The sequence below is a fragment of the Rousettus aegyptiacus genome, unplaced genomic scaffold, assembly GCF_014176215.1.
Source record: "Rousettus aegyptiacus isolate mRouAeg1 unplaced genomic scaffold, mRouAeg1.p scaffold_m13_p_12, whole genome shotgun sequence".
Taxonomy (NCBI): Eukaryota; Metazoa; Chordata; class Mammalia; order Chiroptera; family Pteropodidae; genus Rousettus; species Rousettus aegyptiacus.
Window position 1 is genome coordinate 34,141,300 of NW_023416287.1, and position 19,281 is coordinate 34,160,580.

The following is a 19,281-nucleotide window of genomic DNA, read 5'->3' on the forward strand; positions in this document are numbered from 1 at the left end:
GCAGCAACTATGTGATATGAAAGTACATTTTTGTGACAAGCTCACAGCTACTGCTAATAATATCGTGGCTTATAGTCTACATCCATAATTGAAGGAAATGCTAAATTTGAGTTGGCAGCTCATGAAAATAAAGATGTAAATTTTTTTCTGAACAAGTTTTGGACCCTGCCTTAGAGCCAGCTCTTAGAGATTAATTGATGCTTTTAGGGGAGTTACTAAAATTCATGCATGAGAATTAGCCTCAATATAGCCTAATAGAGAGCGAGACAAGCCAAGAAGCCATGGACAGTCAGAGATACCTCTAAAGGAGTCATCCAGAGGTGCTGCCTTGACTGTATCTCAGAGATAGTAACAACCACACTTCTTCCTTCAATACTTCTGCTCTCCTACCCTATAGCGTTTTAGAGAATATTAAATAAAATAAGAGAATTTAAACTCCTTCGAGAAACTTAAAGGCACTTTTTTTAAAAAAAGTATTTATACCTACAGCACCTGGTCTTCCTAGGTGGTCTCCCATCCAACCACTTACCAGGCCTGATGCTGGTTAGCTTCCGAGATCAGACATCAGGCTTGTTCAGGGTGGCATGGCCATAGACCATGGACCATGGCTCCACTGAGGTGTGAACCCAGGACTTTCTGCATGTAAAGCAGACATGCTAACTGCTACACTATGGAACCATGTCCAAAGGCATTCTATTAATTTAGGGTACTATGTTAACCATTAAGAATTAAAATTATTATTATCTCCTCTTACGTTTAGTGCTTAGAACTAAACGTATAGTCTCTCAAATATGCTGATAAGGGTGATGTTGCGAGCCAGAGGATGGAGCTGCTTAGCTTTGGAAAATATACAAAGCCTAGTAGTTTGGGCATGTCTTGGGACATGGTAATACTTGCCAGCCCAGCTCTTATGTTGCATCATTCTGCTTACCTAGATAGTGCTCCAGCGGCTAAAGAAGTTGCTGGAATTTCCAGGAGCAAAAAGGAAGTGATAGTAGGAGGTGTCAAATCTACTATCAGAGAACACTTTATCACTGGAAAAATACGTGACTCTGAAAATCTTAGGAGTATAGAAGAAAGACTACAAATAATTTTCTAACTATACATCTTTTTAAAAATTTTTTTGAGTGCTGGAAAAATGTTAAATTTCATTAAGTTTTACAGCCAGGCTTAATATAGACATAAATCCCCTTAATGTTGGTTTCAGTCAAAAGTAAGCTGAACATTATCATTAAACCAGATCATGTGGGAGAATTATTTGAGGACAATCAAAATAGACACAGTTGGGAACATTCAGCCATGACCACATTAGATGCAAGCAGACGCAACAGCAAAATTCTTCAGATTCTAATGGCCTGGGCTCTTCTGTCGCTCTGTTCCCACGCAGATGAGCTTTATTCTGGGGCAATATGGCTGTAGTTTGAGAGTCTATCTGGGGAAGCTCATTTCTCCTTCATTAGTCCATGAGCACAGTGCAATTTCATCTAATATTGTTACACAGCTCCTAGCTGTGTTATTTGGTTAAATGCCTTCAGGGAAAGTAGCAAGCCAGAATTGAGGGATAAATGCATGTACTTTCTTGTTCTGAGTTCCTATTGACAATGTAGAATTACATTGTCAATCAATAATATGCCATGCTGTACTCATGATCATAAATGCCTATTGTCTGAGATATTATTTAAGTCTGGTCTTACATGACATTTCACAGAGGACATCTTGTCTCCTTGGTACAATTCTCTGATGTCGGAATTTATATATGACTATAACTAGAAAGACTTATTTCTTGCCATGGCTCATAGACACGCTAGTGCTTATATAGAGCATTTGTGTGAAATTGAAAAAAGTGCCCCCTACTAGTGGGTAAGTTGCAAAATAGCACCCTCCCCTCCAGGCAAACAAATTAGAAAATGTTCCTCTTTCTAAGGAGACAAATGAAAAAAGGGTGGCCTCTCTGGGTTGACCAATTATTAATTAAAGCCCCATCCCAGGTACACCAAAACTAACATAATATTGTATATCAACTGTAATGGAAAAATAATTTTTTAAATTAAAGAATAAATTAAATTAAATGCCCACCCGAGGGCACATGGCTTGGCAAGTCCTGTGCAGCTCCCATGCTCCCCTTGGGTGTGCACCTTTATACAAGACAAGACCTGCATGACTATACATAGCAGCCCAGATTTAAAAGATACCACTTTCTTAATTTTGTAGTAGGACCACAGAGCTTGTTCAGTCACACCAGTGGGCTCTCATATTAAGTATATTGGCCTATTACAAGAGCCTAGTATTAATAAAAGGCCAATGTAGCACCTCATTTAAAAATAAAAGATGGATGAGGCTTTGTGTAGCAGACACTATTTGTACGCATACTGTATAGACAATTACTGCTGCATGCTGAGGGCTGTTTACTGTGAACACCTGCTGTTCTCTGCCACTGGTGATGCTCTGAGTAGGGGAACAGACAGGACACTGCAGACGGACAGACAGAAGAGCTAGAGGGTTGGTGCACTTAGGAGCATCTTTTAACCGATGATAGATAGGGGGTTGATAGAAACAATGGTGGGCTCTCTACTGACTCTATGAGCACCCCAGCAGGCTGAGCCCCAGTCTCTGACCACAGTAACTCCTGATCACCCACCTTTGATTGGTGTGAACCCAGCAGAGGCAAACTTCAGACTCCTAGCAATGTAGTGAGGGTAGTTTATATCAGATTCCTTTTCAGCAGCAAGAGCCCACCTAAAGAGAAGGGAATGTGAGACAGACACGTCTCAGAGCAAAGGGTGCTTTTCGGAGAGACAGGGACTGAGAGACAATGCTCTAACATCGGCCTCAGGCTATCTATCAGAAGGCACCCTGGGAGCCCGAAAGACCTACAAGGTCAGTCAAGAGTTAGAAAACTCCACCTACGAAGACCAGGTGCTGTAAGCATAAAATATAAAAAATAAGGGATTGTAAACTGAAAAGTTCCTTGCAATTTGTGAGGTCAACCGAGGGTTGCTTTGCCAAAAAGAGAGAGAGAGAGAGAGAGAGAGAGAGAGAGAGAGAGAGAGAAAACTCTTTCTCTTTCTATAAAAGATAGTAAATATTTAAGATTTGTGGGCTTCTGCCAAAACTATTTGTCTGCTGTTATAATGTGAAAGCAGTGAAAGGCAACCTGTAAACAAATGGACATGACTATGTGCCAATAAGACTTTATTTACAAAAACAGATGGTGGGCCAGATTTGCCTGTGGGCATTTTTTTGACCCTTGCCTTAGGTGATCAAAGAAAACAAAGGACACAAAAGGAGAAGTGAGAGAACACCTATACCTTGTTGACCAATGTGCTCACCAGTTTACATCCATTTCTTCATTTTATCCTCACAGCAACCAAGTAGTTATGGTTTTATCATCTGCACTGAAAGATGAAGAAACTGTGATTTGCAGAACATAAGAAAACTACCAAGACCAAGGAGTCTAGGTTCAAAACCAGATCTGTCTAACTTTAATGCCTCTTCCTTCCCCTACTCCAAGCCTTGCCGACACATTTGCCTTGTACATTTCAAGAAGAAAAGTCCACTAGTCCCAAAGGCATTCCATTCCAGATTTTGGGGTAAGGTTGGCAGTGACAGAACTGGTTTCAGTCTCAAGGGTCTCAGAAGCTTCTCTGAGAATGTTAAAGCAATGGGCAAGGTTACTACTGGATCCACCACCAGCTTTCACAGTGAGACCAGCCCTAGCGCTTGACATGTGCCATTTGTTGGCCTGTGCTTTTCAGTACCTTAAATGCAGTACCTTAAATCTTAAAAGTCAGAAGATTTTGTAAAAATAAGTAATTCCTTTGTCCTCTATTACTGTGCAGGCAGGCATCTGATGGGAAGGTGCACAGTGCAAACAATGGCCAAACCCATAATTATCAAACTTCCTTCATAAGAACTAATCTAGTCTTTTTTTCTAACTCTGCCTCAGAAATTAAGCCTTAGAATTATTAAATACCAGAGGTTCTTTTTTTCTCTTGCACTGAACTCTTGTGAAAGAAAATGAGCCTTTATCAGAGTTTATTTCAGAAATAACTTCCAGGGAAACCCTGAGGTCAGTTTGGATTCAGCCCAGTCTTCTCACTTACTGCATGATGGTACAATGATAATTCAAATTCTTAATGATGACTCTGAATCATCCTGATCCTGAATCATCAATGATTAAATTATGTTCACTAAACATCTAGTATTTTCTAAAGCAATAAAATAGACTAATGCATTTTAGGAACGAATTATAGAAGAGTTTAAACCAAAATGAGCCTCTGGCTTAACCTAGGATGACCAGAGCACTAAATTTACAGACACCACTTTCCCCCAAATGTGCATGTTAATGACTATCTTAGAAAATTCCAGGATAATTCAAAGCCAGTTTAATTTATTCCTATACACAAATAACTTTGTAGAAGACAACATTGTAATTCAGATCAATAAATGACTTGGTTTGGGCTATAAAAGTATAAATAGAACCCTCACAAAATTCTTGCTATAAACCATTTGATTTTTAGCCAGAAAACATACCGCCAAACAATAACAACAACTGTTTTCATTCTTTAATACTCAATACAGACTATTACACAAGGAATTAAGCATTAGTCATCAAATTAATCATAAAGACAACAAAATACTTAAGAGTTCCTAAGTCATTATCTATTTCAACATTCAGAAGTGAATTTGACATAAGGCAATAATACATGGTCTTTCTTCTTGTTAAAAGAGTAGTCTCAGAGTTCTGTGGATTCTCGGCTACTGATTCTGCTGTCAGAACTCTTTAATTCTTCCCATGAGCTCCGACCCACCTTAGGGCAAGCCATTTTCTCCAGAATCATAAAGGAGCACCAGAAGGCCTCACCCCAGGCCACAGGTGATGATTATGAGCCAAAAAGGTGAGCCAGAGTAAAAAGTATGTAAAAACAGGTAGCAAACACAAAGGTGCAGAAAATTTTGATTTGATTTTTCTCTAATTGAATTTAATTTCTATCTGCCTGCCTAATTGCACCTATAGTATACACTTGATCTTGGTCAGCTCAGGTTTTTCCCCACCCTTCTATCTCCAGAATTGCCCTCAAGCTTCAAAGGATAAACACAGCATTAAGAAGAGAGGGACAGGGGTCCTGGTGCTCACATCTCATCATCTGTATATCCTGGACTTTCCTGCTGCATGCATCTCCATGCCTCCTGGCACGTCAGTTCATGCAAATCCTGCCTGAACCCCAGAACTTTTAAAGCCAGCTGGTTCTCACTGTCATGTTCTCACCAATCTCAGCATCCCACAGAATATACTGCTGTTCCCTACTTAATACTGAGGGTAACAGGAATGCAGAGTGGGTCCAACACAACCCCCTCAGCTAAGATGCCTCACAGAGCCACTTCTGATCTGCAACTTCATGTCCTTGTCCAAGGATGAGTCCCAGACTTCTCTGAAGTTGAACATTCCAACATACCTTCAACCAACTCCAAGAACACAGATCAGAAGAAAGAGGTAGCTCTCAGGCCTTCCTGAGACCCCTACAATGGCTAATCATGCTGAATTTTTTATCCAACTCACCTTAGACCTAAGAATTTAAATCACTATGGAGAAACAAATCAGCCTTAGCAAATAGGGCTCCAAATTTATCACTTAAGTTTCAATCTCAGCTTTGAAACCCAAAAAGAAAAATGTTAACTTGTACTTCTATTGATACTCCTACCTCAGCAATTCTACCTAAGAATGCTCTTGTCTCAAAAATTCAGGGAAGGTTCGGGGTAACCAAATATACTTAGGGTAGTCAAATACTATTTCAAAATAATATCCCTCAAAAGAACCGAGATACAAATATCTTAAGAAAGTCAAGAAAAAAAATAAAATAACATGCCAAATCTGAGAGGATCTCCCAGAGACAAGGATTATACACCAGAAACAGAATTAAACTTTTAAAGCTTCTGAGATCAGATGGGTTTGGGCTTGTTCAGGGTGACACGGCCATAGACTAAATATGTACAAGTTTTTTGTATATCAATTATACCACAATATAACTGGAAAGTGGGGTCCTCTCCCAGAATGTTGTCCAGGTTCTTGATGTCTCAAACAAAGAATTGAGCAAGACACCGAAATACAGTAAAAAAGACAAGTATTATTGAAGGGAAAGTACACTTCCAGACGTGGAAGTGGGCCTGAGTAAGAGAAGTGTGGCTCAAAAAGGCCTGGTAACAAAGCCTTTGGGGTTTTTATCTCCATTTACTATGGGTGGTTACTTTTCTTAGAGGAGTAGGCTTCCTTGATTGACAACTATGATTGACAGGACGCAGTGATTCATCGCTTCGCTTTCTGCACATGTTTGTTCCCAGAATTCAGTTTGTTATAATTATATTAATGAATTTCCAGGCATATGCATAGTATTATAATAATGATATAATGAGGCTCAGGTGAGTTGAAGGTTGTTGGGGTTTTCATTGCGTAGGTGCTAGGTGCGAGTGACTGGCTTAAACTGGTATCTAATTCTTTGCCTACTTATTTCCTGTGTGAGTTAAAGAAATGTCTTTTGGTTTGCTTAATTGTGGGCAGATTGGGGCATACTCCTTCTAGGATAGGATGACCTCAGTGTCTTTCCAGGCAGACCGAAACCCCCTAACTTCCCTGCCTAATTCTTTTCTAAGTTCATGAACCCCCTTATTATTAGTACGGATGTTGAGGGAAGGGAGGGCTCTTATTCTGTTATCTGCTTCCTGCTGAGAATAGCCATAGTCTCTGCCTACAGGGGTTCATGGCGCTCATTCCCTTTCTGCCGCAGTCAGGGTGGGGTCTTGGGTTTGCTAAAGTCCCTAGACAAGGAAAAGGAGATACAAACTTATTATTTAAATCATATAGCTATTAATTTCTATTATTGATTTGCCTATTGAGTGAGTAAAGGGAAACAGGCTTGGTTAATATACTTCTTAAAGAATAAAATAACTTTTGGGATGAGGGTCCTCTTCCCTCTCAGACTCTAAGGGCCCTGTCTGGTTTAACACCATTTCTGCTAACAATGGGCTGATGACCCTTATCAATAGCCAGAGGATCTGAGTTGCCAATTTCAGGGTAATTATCAGGATTTGCAGAAGAGGGCCTTTTTCCCTAAGAAAGGAAGTAAACTAGGTTTACTAAAAAGATTAACTCTGCAAGAGATATTTCATTGCATTTCCTGCTAAAAGATTAAGAATGTTACTAGTAATACCCTGTCTCAACAATAAAGCTAATAAATTAAAAATTAAAAATTTTTAAACAAATTTCAGAGCAACTTTGGCCCCAAGCACAACATTTAAATAAATTAGTATTACAATTGTGATCATTACAACTCTTTGTCATCTAACAAATGGAAACACAAGCTAATGGAATTAGTCAATTTGCCCTTAAAAACATTATTTACTATTGCATTAGGTTTAGAAACTAGAGTGAATCACAAACTACAATGTTTTGCCTCTTAAAGGAGCACAATTCCTGCAATTGTCTCCAGACCCATGGAGTTAAGAAATGCCCAAGCTGCAATAGGCATTTAACCCAGTGCTTCCTAGTCCAGTGTACGCTTTGGATCAGGAAAACGTCTGGAATCTTTATTGGCAATCCCAAAACCGAAGGAGAGAAGAATGAGAGGTGGAGAGAGGAGCTTCACAGAACTCTGCAAGGCCGGGCCAGCAGAGAAGGCGGCAGGGGAGGCGGCAGGGCAGGAATGGACTCGTCAACAAATGGTGGTGGATAATCTTCTATCACAGACCAAAATTAATGGCTAACTAACTAAAGATCTAAATTGGAAAAATTAAAACATGAAATCACTTAAAGAGAATTTAAGTAGTGAATATGTAATTTGTTTTGAAACTGGAGGGCAACTGAATCTGGAGCTCATACTGCCTGTGCTGCTCAGGCACCCGCGCAGGAGTTGAGATATTTAGAAGAAGCGTTTATTGTCAGAGAGCCAGTGACCTGAGAAGGCAGCAGGTTAACACCTTCAAAACTGCCTTGCCTTCTCAGTGTAGCTTAGAGTATTTAGGGAAAATCTGGGCATTATTCCAGGGGGCTCTATGACGTTTGGTGTGGGATTGAGGGTGGTCTCCAATGCTTCATGGGCGCCACTCCTCTGGCCAGTAATCCTCCGAGGGCGTTAGCAACCCAAGAACAAAGAAAGATGGGAATAGTCTGGAAAAAAACGCTAGACCAGAATTGTGATCAGTAAGCCTAAGGGTAGTAATCGTAATTTTCAGGGCAATTTTCTGGGCAATTTTCTGTGGCAGGAGACATTCCAAGCTTTGGGTCAAGCTGAGGGGAACAATCTATTGTTAAGCTCTAGGGCAAGGAAAAGTGAAGCCGGGGATGCTGTGAGGCCTCTACTACAGCGGGGCCCTTCTTCAATTTCTGTAAAGAAAGACTCGCAGTGGAAAAAAAAATTGGAGGCGTTGGATTGCACAGAGTTTAAACTTCCTACTGAATACTGCAGGGTTTAGGAATCCGTCTAGTTTTTAATTGCTTATTTATTTGTTTAATTATTTGATCGATGTCTTATAGCTAGGCTATACGTTATATGAAGGCACGGATGTCACCAGTATATTTCCATACTTGAAAAATTCTCTGCATATATTATTAGACTCAATGATATGTTTTTCAAAAGAATTTATGCTATAATTTTGTAACAGCTCATATAGTCCCTTTCAATGAATGAAACAGCGAATTGTGTGAATAACTGAGGTTGATACTGTGGCCAAAATTAAGGGCTTGAGTCAGTCTGAAGCAGGGAGCTGGAAGTGAGCCTTCTGCATGAAGCAAAAAACTCTAACAGCTATCTCATTTGTGACATGAGAACTAGAACATTTTGGCCATTTGTCCGGAGAAGCTTAATATAAGCCCTGGATTACAGTTGCACCCCATTTACCTTCAAGGGGTAACTCAGCTTAAGTTGAAGACAGTCCTGAAGAGCACAGTGCTCAAATTTCTAACTCATTGAAGACCTGAAATAGGATGAGATGAAAAAATTTGGAAAAGGGGATAAAGGGAGGATAGAAAGCTCCAAGAACACACTGCAGCTCTGTCACCATTTTGCAAGGGCTGGTCCAGAGAAGAGCATTAACACAACATGCCAGGGAGGGTCTATAAACATGAAACAGTCAGGTCTCACAGCATTTTCTCTTGCCTGTGCCTCTGGCTTTATTGACCCAGTGAGACATCTTGTGTTTTTCAGAATGCCGAAGCAAGTTATGACTTCAGTAGCAACGACCCCTATCCTTACCCTCGATACACAGACGACTGGTTTAACAGGTAAACTTGGCCTCATGAGGTGGCTTTGAATTTATGTTTGGGGATTTATTCTGCTCTGTTTTATTTTTAAGGCTTGAATTTCACCAGCAAAATAATCTCAATGATTCAGTAAATTGTATTGTGATTTTTCTTCTCCATGGCTACATTTTCTAAATTCTCAGATTTTTAAAATATTATAATTCTCTAGATTATCTTTTGAATATTTTATTTTGTTGTACTAGGAATTATTTGCTACTTTATTATAGATGGAAGAAAATAAAAATAATAAGAAACCCTTTCTCTATCCACCACAAAGTGATTTAAAACACACTGATTTCACTTGATTGGGTGAAACTACCACGGAGAACTTTTTTTGCACCACGGCTCTGCATCTGTATGTTTTTGAAAAGTGTCTCTACTATAACCTTATAAAGTTCATGTAGTCCCCTTCAGCAAAACGGCAGGAGAAACTGGCAGACAGCCTGGGTGGAGGCCCCAGTGGACAGGCAGCTCCAGGGACCCAGTGGCTTGGTATCCTACCATACAAAACTATCTAATAACCCATCTGTTTTCTTCAGCTAATTTGGCTACTATACACATAAATGCAGTCTCTCTTTTCTCCAAGTAAAATTCTTGCTTAAATATAGATTGCACATAAGCAATCTCAAGAAATAAAGATGTATGGCTTGCTCATCCAGATAATACTATACTTTTTAAATCTAGTGCCTCCCTAGTACTGATGTTTGTTCTCAGGTTAAGTTCAGGAGAACATATAAACTTTAATTAATTCTGTAAAAATATATTATGTGTACTACACTTTACTCATTCTTTTTTACTTCTCGTGACAAACTCATGGTACATAAAACAAATGTTGTCACTCTCAGTTTGGTGACAAGAAAATAGATGATCTGCAATAGACAAGCAGAAAGATTGAGTGACTTCCCTGGTCAAACTTAATATATGTCAGAGACAACACTTGAACCCAAGCCTCATAAATGTCTCAAATTCCAACTTTTACCATTTTTTCATAAACATCATTTTTATGAAGAAAGACAGGAAGGATAATGGCCAGAAAGTAGCCAGGGACAGGTCCCTCATGGACCAGATAGCTTAGATACTGTCCCTACATTTAGCAGGTTGATCCAAGAACGTCTAAGATGCATACAGGACACACAGGTTGGGGAGTTTGGCAATTACAGAAATACAGAAAATGCAGGAAAAGAATAAAGAAGAAAATACAATTCAAATTTATAAGATTTTTAAAAGATCAACTTCAACTACGTCTTTAAAATTATCATGAAGTGCTTGGAAGTGTGTGTTTAGGGGATTAGGATATATAAAAACAACTGAGAACTTTTGACATGAAGAGTCTCTTCATGATTTATAACCCTAGATCCTAACAGTCACTTAGTGAAAAACTTTTCAGACACAGGGATGTGATGTTACAAAACAGATGTCACTAAGGCAGAGGTGAGCCATAACTGGGAATTGCAGTCTGGAGCACTGTGTTAGAGGGACCGTGACGGAGTGCTTGGCTGCAGCATGACTGGTTACCAATTGTCCACATGACCTCAGAAAGGGCAGTAGTGATACACGTGCTGGCTCCTTGCTGCAGCTAGTAGGAATAAGATTAACCTTTGATTAATTAATCCAGGCATAAAATATAACTGACAAAATGGTTTTCCCCCTTATTTCTTTTTCTGAACCCAACACAAACTTTCCCCAAGCAATTCTTCCTGTGAAATATGCTATAAGAATATTATTTTTAAAAAAAGATAACTGTGATGTTTATATTAAGTATTTCCATTTGCAAACATGTTTCTTGAAAGTACAATTTTGAACTAACTAAAATCTTCCAACCAGAACTAATTAGTGCTTAGCGCAATGAAATTCTTCATTGTCAACAGTAAAAATTCCCAAGTGTTCAATTGTCTGAGGTACAGTCATAGTGAGTCAGGTAAGCATGATTCTTGCCTCTTAGGGAGCCAGTGACTCAAAACATAGTGTCTACTTTGGCAAATAAATGGGACATTTCCCAATTATCAAGTCATTTTCAAAGATCCCCATCCACCATGTCTTATTATAACAAGGATTAGATGGTGCCACAGTTCAAATCATGGCCTCTCAAAGCATAATTATTATTATAAATGATTATGAGAAGGAGACGGGTCAAAGTTTAAGCCCACATCGCTGGGAGGATCCATAGTCTGAAAGGTTGAATCTGTCCTGGAGGCAGTTCCTGCTTGGCACAAGGAGAATTGAACAGAACACCCTTCCCTTGAGTGTAGGATACATTTATTAAAAATTCCCCTTGAGATGAAATATTATGCCTGTATTTTCTTCAATACAACTTAGAGTTTGGAGCAAGAGAGAAAAGAATGACTGAGAGTACAGAGGAAATAAAATTGTATATGAGTTAATAATTGTTAAAGCCAGGCGATGGGTACATGAGATTTTACTCTCTTTTATATCTTTGACATTTTCCATAGTAAGAAGTAAGTTTTAAAAGCATAGGGCATAAAAAAGAGCAATAAACAGTGTGGGATTTCAGTTTGGTACACATGAAAGTATTAGTTTTGGTGCGTAAGCTGTTGAGGAACTTGCAATGTCATATGAGGAGGCAACAGATGCCTAAATCTTTACAGTGCTAAGTGTAGCCAAGGCTAAGGAAAAAAACTTTAAAAACTAATGGCTATCAAGCAGTTATTATGTTTAAGGCAGTTTTTAAAGTGTTTTGTATGTATTGATTCAATGAATTCTCATCATAACCTCTGAAATAGGCATTATCATTATTATTATTCTCATTTTGGAAACTGAGGCACAGAAAGGTTAAATAACTTGTGCAAGGTCACACAGCTAAAAAGTGGTGGAGCCAAGGTTTGATACCATTAAAGGGGCCATTACATGTATTGCCTTATAATAAAGATGCTTTGGTGAGCACAAAGAAATGCAAAATTATCTCTGGTTGGGCAGTTGGGACAGACTTCTATGAAAAGGTGATATTTGGTCTAAGATTTTAATGAGGGTAACAGGTATTGGCAGAGGTGGGAGGTGTATTCCTGGGTAAGGTACAATTTAGATGAAGAAGGAGTCAGGAGGTGCAGTTCACAAGGTAGTCTGGATAACTGGTCTGGGATTTAGGGACTAGAGCATGGGGCAGCATTCTAAGAAAGCTTCATGGAAGACTGGGTATGAAAGGTTTTGGACAGGTTGATAGCAGAAACGCAAAAGAGAGATTCTGTGGTTGGAAGGGAACTGGGCCAGAGGCATAGATGAGGACCGTCCTCCATTGCTCTCCAGAGGCTCCCAGAGCCTTGAGCCCAGCACTTGCCTTTGGCAGGGTTTGCTGCCAATCCAGCATGAGCCTCTGGCCCGCTGTGCAGCCACAAAGACATGCCAGTTCTCTTCTGGGCGTGGGCACCATATCCAATGCCCCATCTCTGTTCAGCAGATTTGGGGCTCTTGAGAAACGCTCATTTCAGCACATACCAAAACTCTGATAAAGGGCTGACTGATGCTAACTAGCAATAACTTGCTGCTATTGCTATCGTGGCCACACTGCCTACCACAAAGGCCAGTTATGACTTAGAGGCAATTACTGCACAGAAAAAGGCAGTGGCTTTCCATCACAGGATTCTCATTGCTGTGAAAAGTAGAAAATAAAATGAACTAAAAGGAGTACTCTCAAGCAAGCAAATAAAATGTTCCTCTTGGTTGGGAACCAAGTTCAAAAGCAGCATGTCTCTCCTGGGCTTTCCTGAAACCTTAAGCCATCACATCAACCCTTCTGTACTGATTTGTTAACTAACTTGTTTTCCTTCAAGTGTACATTTCTTTAAGAACGTATTTAAAACTCCAAGCCAAGTACTCTATGAAAGCAAACTTCATACATATGCAGAATTGCTTTTAGTGGATATGTATATTAGAATTTTTGCCCTGTGCTTAATTTAATTTTGTAAGATTCTTTTTAAGCAGAGCAAGTGTATTTATTCTACTGTGAGCCATTTAATAATTACAAGCAGTATCTGAGGTTCAAGGATATTTGAACATTTGAGAAATTTGCAAAAGGAGACTGATTTTCTTCTGGCTTACAGAGAAATGCAAATGGTCAACTAAAATAATAATAATAATAGTAATAATAACACAAATGCCAAAAAGGTACGAAATAGATATAACTGATTTGCTGTGAGGTATCAGGATTTAGCATCACATTTCCTTGCTGGCACTCAATTAATATAGATTGGCTGGTTGATTGATAGATGGCATACCCTCTCAGCTATGTCAGGATGTTGAGTGGTCTTGACATCTGTCCAGAGCTGCCTACTTCTCCCAAGGTTTGCAGCACGTGCTTTGTCAATAATCTTCTAGCATTGCTTGGTTTTAGGTTAATGTTTGGTGATGCATTGCAAATCTGTATTCCATTACCGTGATGCTGTCCATAAAAAATCCCTCTTGCATAGCATTTCTTTGACAGGTGTTCACCACGAAATGTCATCCCTGCCATCAGCAATATTTATGGAGCATTACAGGGCACAACACGTTCTATCTATTAAGCCTTAAAGAGATAGAGATAAGAGATTCTGGATTAGATGCAATTCCTGGCTGCAAAAAGTTTACCATAAATTCAGGAAAAGAGAAGACATTTATTACTCAAGCAACCAAAATGGAGGGAAGGAGGAAGGAGAAATGGGTGCTGAGGAACATTTATCTCTATGTGAGCTCATTTGACTGATAGCATTAGTTAAACCTTCAAATAAGAAAGATTTTCAGTAATTAACTTTTTATCTTATTAAAAGTCATATTTCATTTTGAAGAACCCTATGAGACAAGCCAAAGAAGAACATGTGAGAAAAATGACCCTCTGTGGTTGGCTATTTATACACTGATAGAAACGGATACTTTACTCTAGTGACACTTAATGGTTTAGAAATAGACAAACACTTTTCCATTCTGTCTTTATAGATAATTCTGAAATCACCTCCTGGATAATAAAATACAAACTGCTTTCAAAGACCTAATTTAACTTTTTGTTTTATGTGAGCTTTGAGACTATAGTAATCTCCCATTGTCCATGGGAATGCATTCTAAGACCCCCAGTGAAATCACAGATAGCACTGAACTTATACATACTTTGCTTTTTTTTTCTATACGCACATACCTATAATAAAATTTAATTTATAAATTAACATAGTAATACATTAACAACAAAAACTAATAATAAAATAGAACAATTATAACAGTATACTGTAATAAAAGTTATGTGAATGTGGCATTAAAATAAGGGTTATTTGAATACAAGCACTGTGATACCATGACAGTTGATCTGATAACTGAGATGGCTACTAAGCAACTAATGGGCAGGGAATGTATACAGCACAGGTATGAGGGACAAAGAGACGATTTACCTCCTGGGTGGGATGGAGCAGGACGCCAGGAGATGTCATCATGCTACTCAGCATGCACACAGTTTAAAACTTATAAATTACTTATTTCTGAAATTTTCCATTTAATATTTTCGGACCACAGTTGGCCATGGGTAACTGAAACTGCAAAAAGCGGGACCAGAGGAGAATACTGTACTTCATAAGCAATATTTGCTCGAAGGTTGCTGTTGTCATAAACCTTTTTGTCTATCCAAACCACAGTACAGTGAAGCTCAACGGAGTTTAATTTTGTTAGCTATTCTAAGCCATCGGAGAAATAACACACAAAAAAAATTTTAAATTTTATTTCTAATCCCTTACCTGAATTAGACAAGTCTTCGCTACTTAAGTTTTCCTTTCAGAAAAAAAAAAAAAAAATAGACATGACACAGATTTAGGAATTATGGAGGGAATTACATTGTTAATGTATTACTATGTTAATGTACACATGCCATACATGGTGATTTTATAATCCTCAGGTGGCAATAATTCTTTCTCTCTTTCTTTAGAGAGAAAAATATGGCAGATTATGATGAATAAATGTAGTGTGACGTTAGTTACTTGATATGGAATAATTAATTAATCACTTAATCAGTTTCCCCTCTCCATAAAATGGGAGTAAAACTCTACTCAAAGGTTTATATAAGGGACTAGAAACATTTATATATAGCGCTTGGTACTGGGCATGACACATGGTAGGCACTCCCCAGTGGTAGCAAATATAATTGTAAAATTCAGTGAAAGGATTTCTACAGGAGCCAAGTCAAAGCTTCTCTAACCAGATAGAAAATGAGGACAATTTATGCTAAAGGAGTAAGCAGATGGCCCAGCCAATCACCCATCTTTCTCAGACAACCATTCTTTCATCTAAGCTTTTAAGAGAAATTGATAATAATCAGCTCAAGATTAAACTTTCTTTCAAGAGTCTAGTGCCTATGCTTTGGATATAGCTTTGAAGTTATATCCAAAGATAGCTTGTATACATGAGACGAGCTTGATCTATTTGGAACATTGGAAAACCCAGTTTCTAGATTCAGAAAGATGGAGAGCTTCTTACTTCTCCAAAAAGCACTAGGTGCTTGCCAGCAGACCTGGGGTTTTCTTCAAAAGCAGCTGCATATTCTCAACTATTTAACCAAGATTCTTGAGACCCTAAAGTCGTACTCTGTAGAACTCATTAAACATTAGCCAGCATATATGATTGATGCCAAACTAGCTAGGTAATCTCTGCATCTCAGCTCCAATATATCCAACATGGAAGCATCTTTCTTCATAGACATGGCTGAAAAGACTGTAGCTCGACACTCTGGGACTTTGGGTGCCTAAGAATCTGTACACCTAAAGAGACTGGGGACTGGAAGACAAACACAGCTTCATGCCCATGAATGTGGCCAAGTTGCCCACTGGGTTGCTAAATCAATCTGCCTTATTCCCAATATCTCTGTGAATCCAGAGCCCTAAAACTCAATCGTAAAATGTGGCTGTGGGATATAGAACTAAGGAGTCAGTTAAAATAACCATAAGATCAATAGCCAGGAATGGATAGTAAAGGAAGAGAGAGAAAGAAGAGGGGGAAAAATCCCTGACTCAAAATTAGCCTGCAAACCAAAATTCAAAAAGAGCTGGAAAAAACACATTCAACAAAATAAAAAAATAGGATCGGAATTTATACCAGGTGAAATTAATTTTATAGAGTCTTGAAAAATACTTTATAATTGTTATGTTTTAAAACCCTCATAGAAACACCCAGAATAATGTTTGAACAAATATCTGAGCACCCCATGGCCCAGGCAAGTTGACACATTAACTGTCATGCTTTTTATCTGCACATTTGCTCACAATGACAAATGCATGGATAATATCTGTTTTAAAAGCAAAAATAAACATGAATGTGAAAAAGAACCTATTACAATTGAAAAATATAACCTTTGGAATAAAAATCTCAATAAAAAAAAATAAGATCTAGCCTGAGTGCAGTTGAAGAGGTAATTAATAAATTGAAGATAACATTGTCTGTTATCAAAAACTAAAGTAAACTTTATTCTTAATGCTGAAATTTTGATGACATACTCTTTAATGCTGGGACAAATTAAGAATGCTGCTTATCATCTCTTTTATTTGACAGTATGCCACATCTCATGACCAATGAAATGACTATAAATCTAAGTAAATATATGTGATAACATTAAGGAGAAAATTATAAAACTTAGAAAACACATAAAAGGAGTCCTGAATGAATAGAGTGACATACTAAGTTCATAGATAGGAAGATGTAACAACACAAAGATGTCAAATTTATCTGTTAATTCAATGCAATTTCAGTTAAAGTCTTAATAGCATTTTTTTTCTATGAAACTAGGCAAAAGGATCCTAAAATTGATTTAGAAAAAGCAAAGGGCTGAGAATAAAATAAGAAAACAAGGGAAGAAGAGGAGGATGAGGTAGAGAAGGAGGAGGAGGGGAGTGAGTATGAGGAAGAGAGAGAGAGAAGGAGATCAACAGCAGCACTGTGGGGAACCTTTGCCTATCAGAGAGCAAAACTGTACAAAACCATAGTAATTGTGAGAGAGTAGGATTAGCATAGGGAGAGAGAAAAGATCAAAGAAACATAATAGAGAATCCACAAGCAGACCCTCACATATAAAAAGCTTAACATCTAACCAAGATGGCAATAAAAACAATGAGGAAAGGATTGTGTGATATTTAATAAATGGGGCTAGTTGTTTATATGGGAAAATAGCTGTTCCTCTCACATCTCAAGCATAAATAAAATCCAGGATAATTAAGACCTAAATATTTTAGAATTAAAATGTAGAAAAACATCTTGACGACCTAAGATAGGGATGAATTTCTTAAACAAAACACTTAACCACAGGAAAATGAAAAGATTGATAAACTTGACTACATTAAAATTACACTTTTCTTCAACATGTCACAATAAAGTTGAAAGACAAGCCACAGACTAGAAGAAGAAATGTGCAACAATTTTTTTAAAAAATGATTTACTGTCTAAAATATGTAAAGAACAACTACAAATCAATGAAAAAAAAGATTAAAAATAGAAAAAATAGACAGGTTATGCATAGGCAATTAACAGAGGACAACACCTGAGTGAATTCACATATGAAAAAGTTCTCATTCTTCCTAATAATGAGGAAAATGCAAAACGAAACAATGAGATATCATTTTGTACCAATTGGACAAGCAAAAATCGTAAAGTTTGACGATGCTAAATGTTGGCAAGGCTGTTCGAGCAACAGGAATCCTTCCACTCTGCAGAAGCAGCATATATCCATAAACCTGTTTTCACCCCTATGTAGAGAAATTCTCCACATGTGCACAAGGAAATAATATACAAGAATGTTTCTTTTCAAATTATTTGTAATAGCAAGCAAATTGCAAACAACCTAAATGCCTTTCATTAGGAATATTAATAAGTAAATCTCAGCATATTTATAAATGAACTACTATGTGGCTCTAAATATGAATAAAACAGAATTCATGAATAAACCTCAAAATTACAAGTGAATAAAGCACATTTTAAATAGATCATATACTATGAAACATTTACATGGAGTTTTAAAACAAGCTAATAGTGGCATCTATGCCTATGCATATCTGATTATAAGGTAATGGCATAAAAACATGCATGGGTGTTCCAAACATCACACTGAGTGTAGAGGTTGACTTTGAGGCATAATGGTCTCAAGTAGGGCTTCGATCGCATATACACATATTTATTTATTGTTAAAAAATCTATACCAATATAAGACACATGGAATGTGCCCTTGTAATTACATATTCCTTTGGCCCTGAGGATATCTAGGATTCCTTGACTGGTCATGCTCGGAACTACATACGTTGCTTTACTCAAAATCCACCAATTTAAAAATTAATCTCATCCAAAGTGCCCTCACAGAAACACCCAGTATAATGTTTGCCCAAATATCTGAGCACCCCATGGCCAACCAAACTGACACAAAAAATTAACCATTACGCTTTTTATCTGCACGTTTCTGATAGTCAGGAATAGGTGACGGTCAAGAGTGTGGTTAAGAGTAGGGTTTGGAAGCTGCAGCCCTGAGTTTGAATTCTGGTTCTGCGTCCTAATTGAGGAGTGATTTAATATCTCTATGCCTCAATTCCTTCTTTTTTAAAATTGGGATAATAATAGTTTGTTTTGAGCTTTAAATAAAATAATGCATGCAGCAGTCTCAGCACAGTGCACCCCTACTAGATAACAATAAAGGAGACATTGCCCAATACGACTTATCCTGTGCCTTGAATGGAACACATATGAAAGGATATGCTTTTGGATGTAAAAGATAAGAAGGATCATCAAGAACTCCAGTGGAGGACCAGTGATGCGGGAAGAAAGGCCGTGCCTGAGCTCTCTCTCCGGTGTTCCCCAGGGTCAGGGGCAGAGCCTCAGATTTTCACTTGGACAGCCACTGCAGCTGTTTGGGGAAGCCCCAATGCAGTCATCATGACAGTCCAGATTGAACCCCATTCCCCTACAACTTAACCATGGGTTGTTCCTCTAGCCTTGTTTATCCATTGTATCAGTTATCTATTGCCAAATAATGCCACATAATAAGTTACCCC

General features: G+C 38.2%; 1 protein-coding gene across 1 annotated transcript in view; it reads left to right on the forward strand.

Moving 5' to 3' along the window:
* PCSK2 (proprotein convertase subtilisin/kexin type 2) overlaps positions 1-19,281 on the forward strand; it is a 247,144-nt gene that overhangs the window by 173,232 nt on the left and 54,631 nt on the right. Inside the window, exon 6 of the mRNA XM_036229694.1 lies at positions 9,198-9,274. Within this exon, the coding sequence (XP_036085587.1) occupies positions 9,198-9,274 (77 nt within the window). The remainder of the gene's footprint in view (positions 1-9,197; positions 9,275-19,281) is intronic.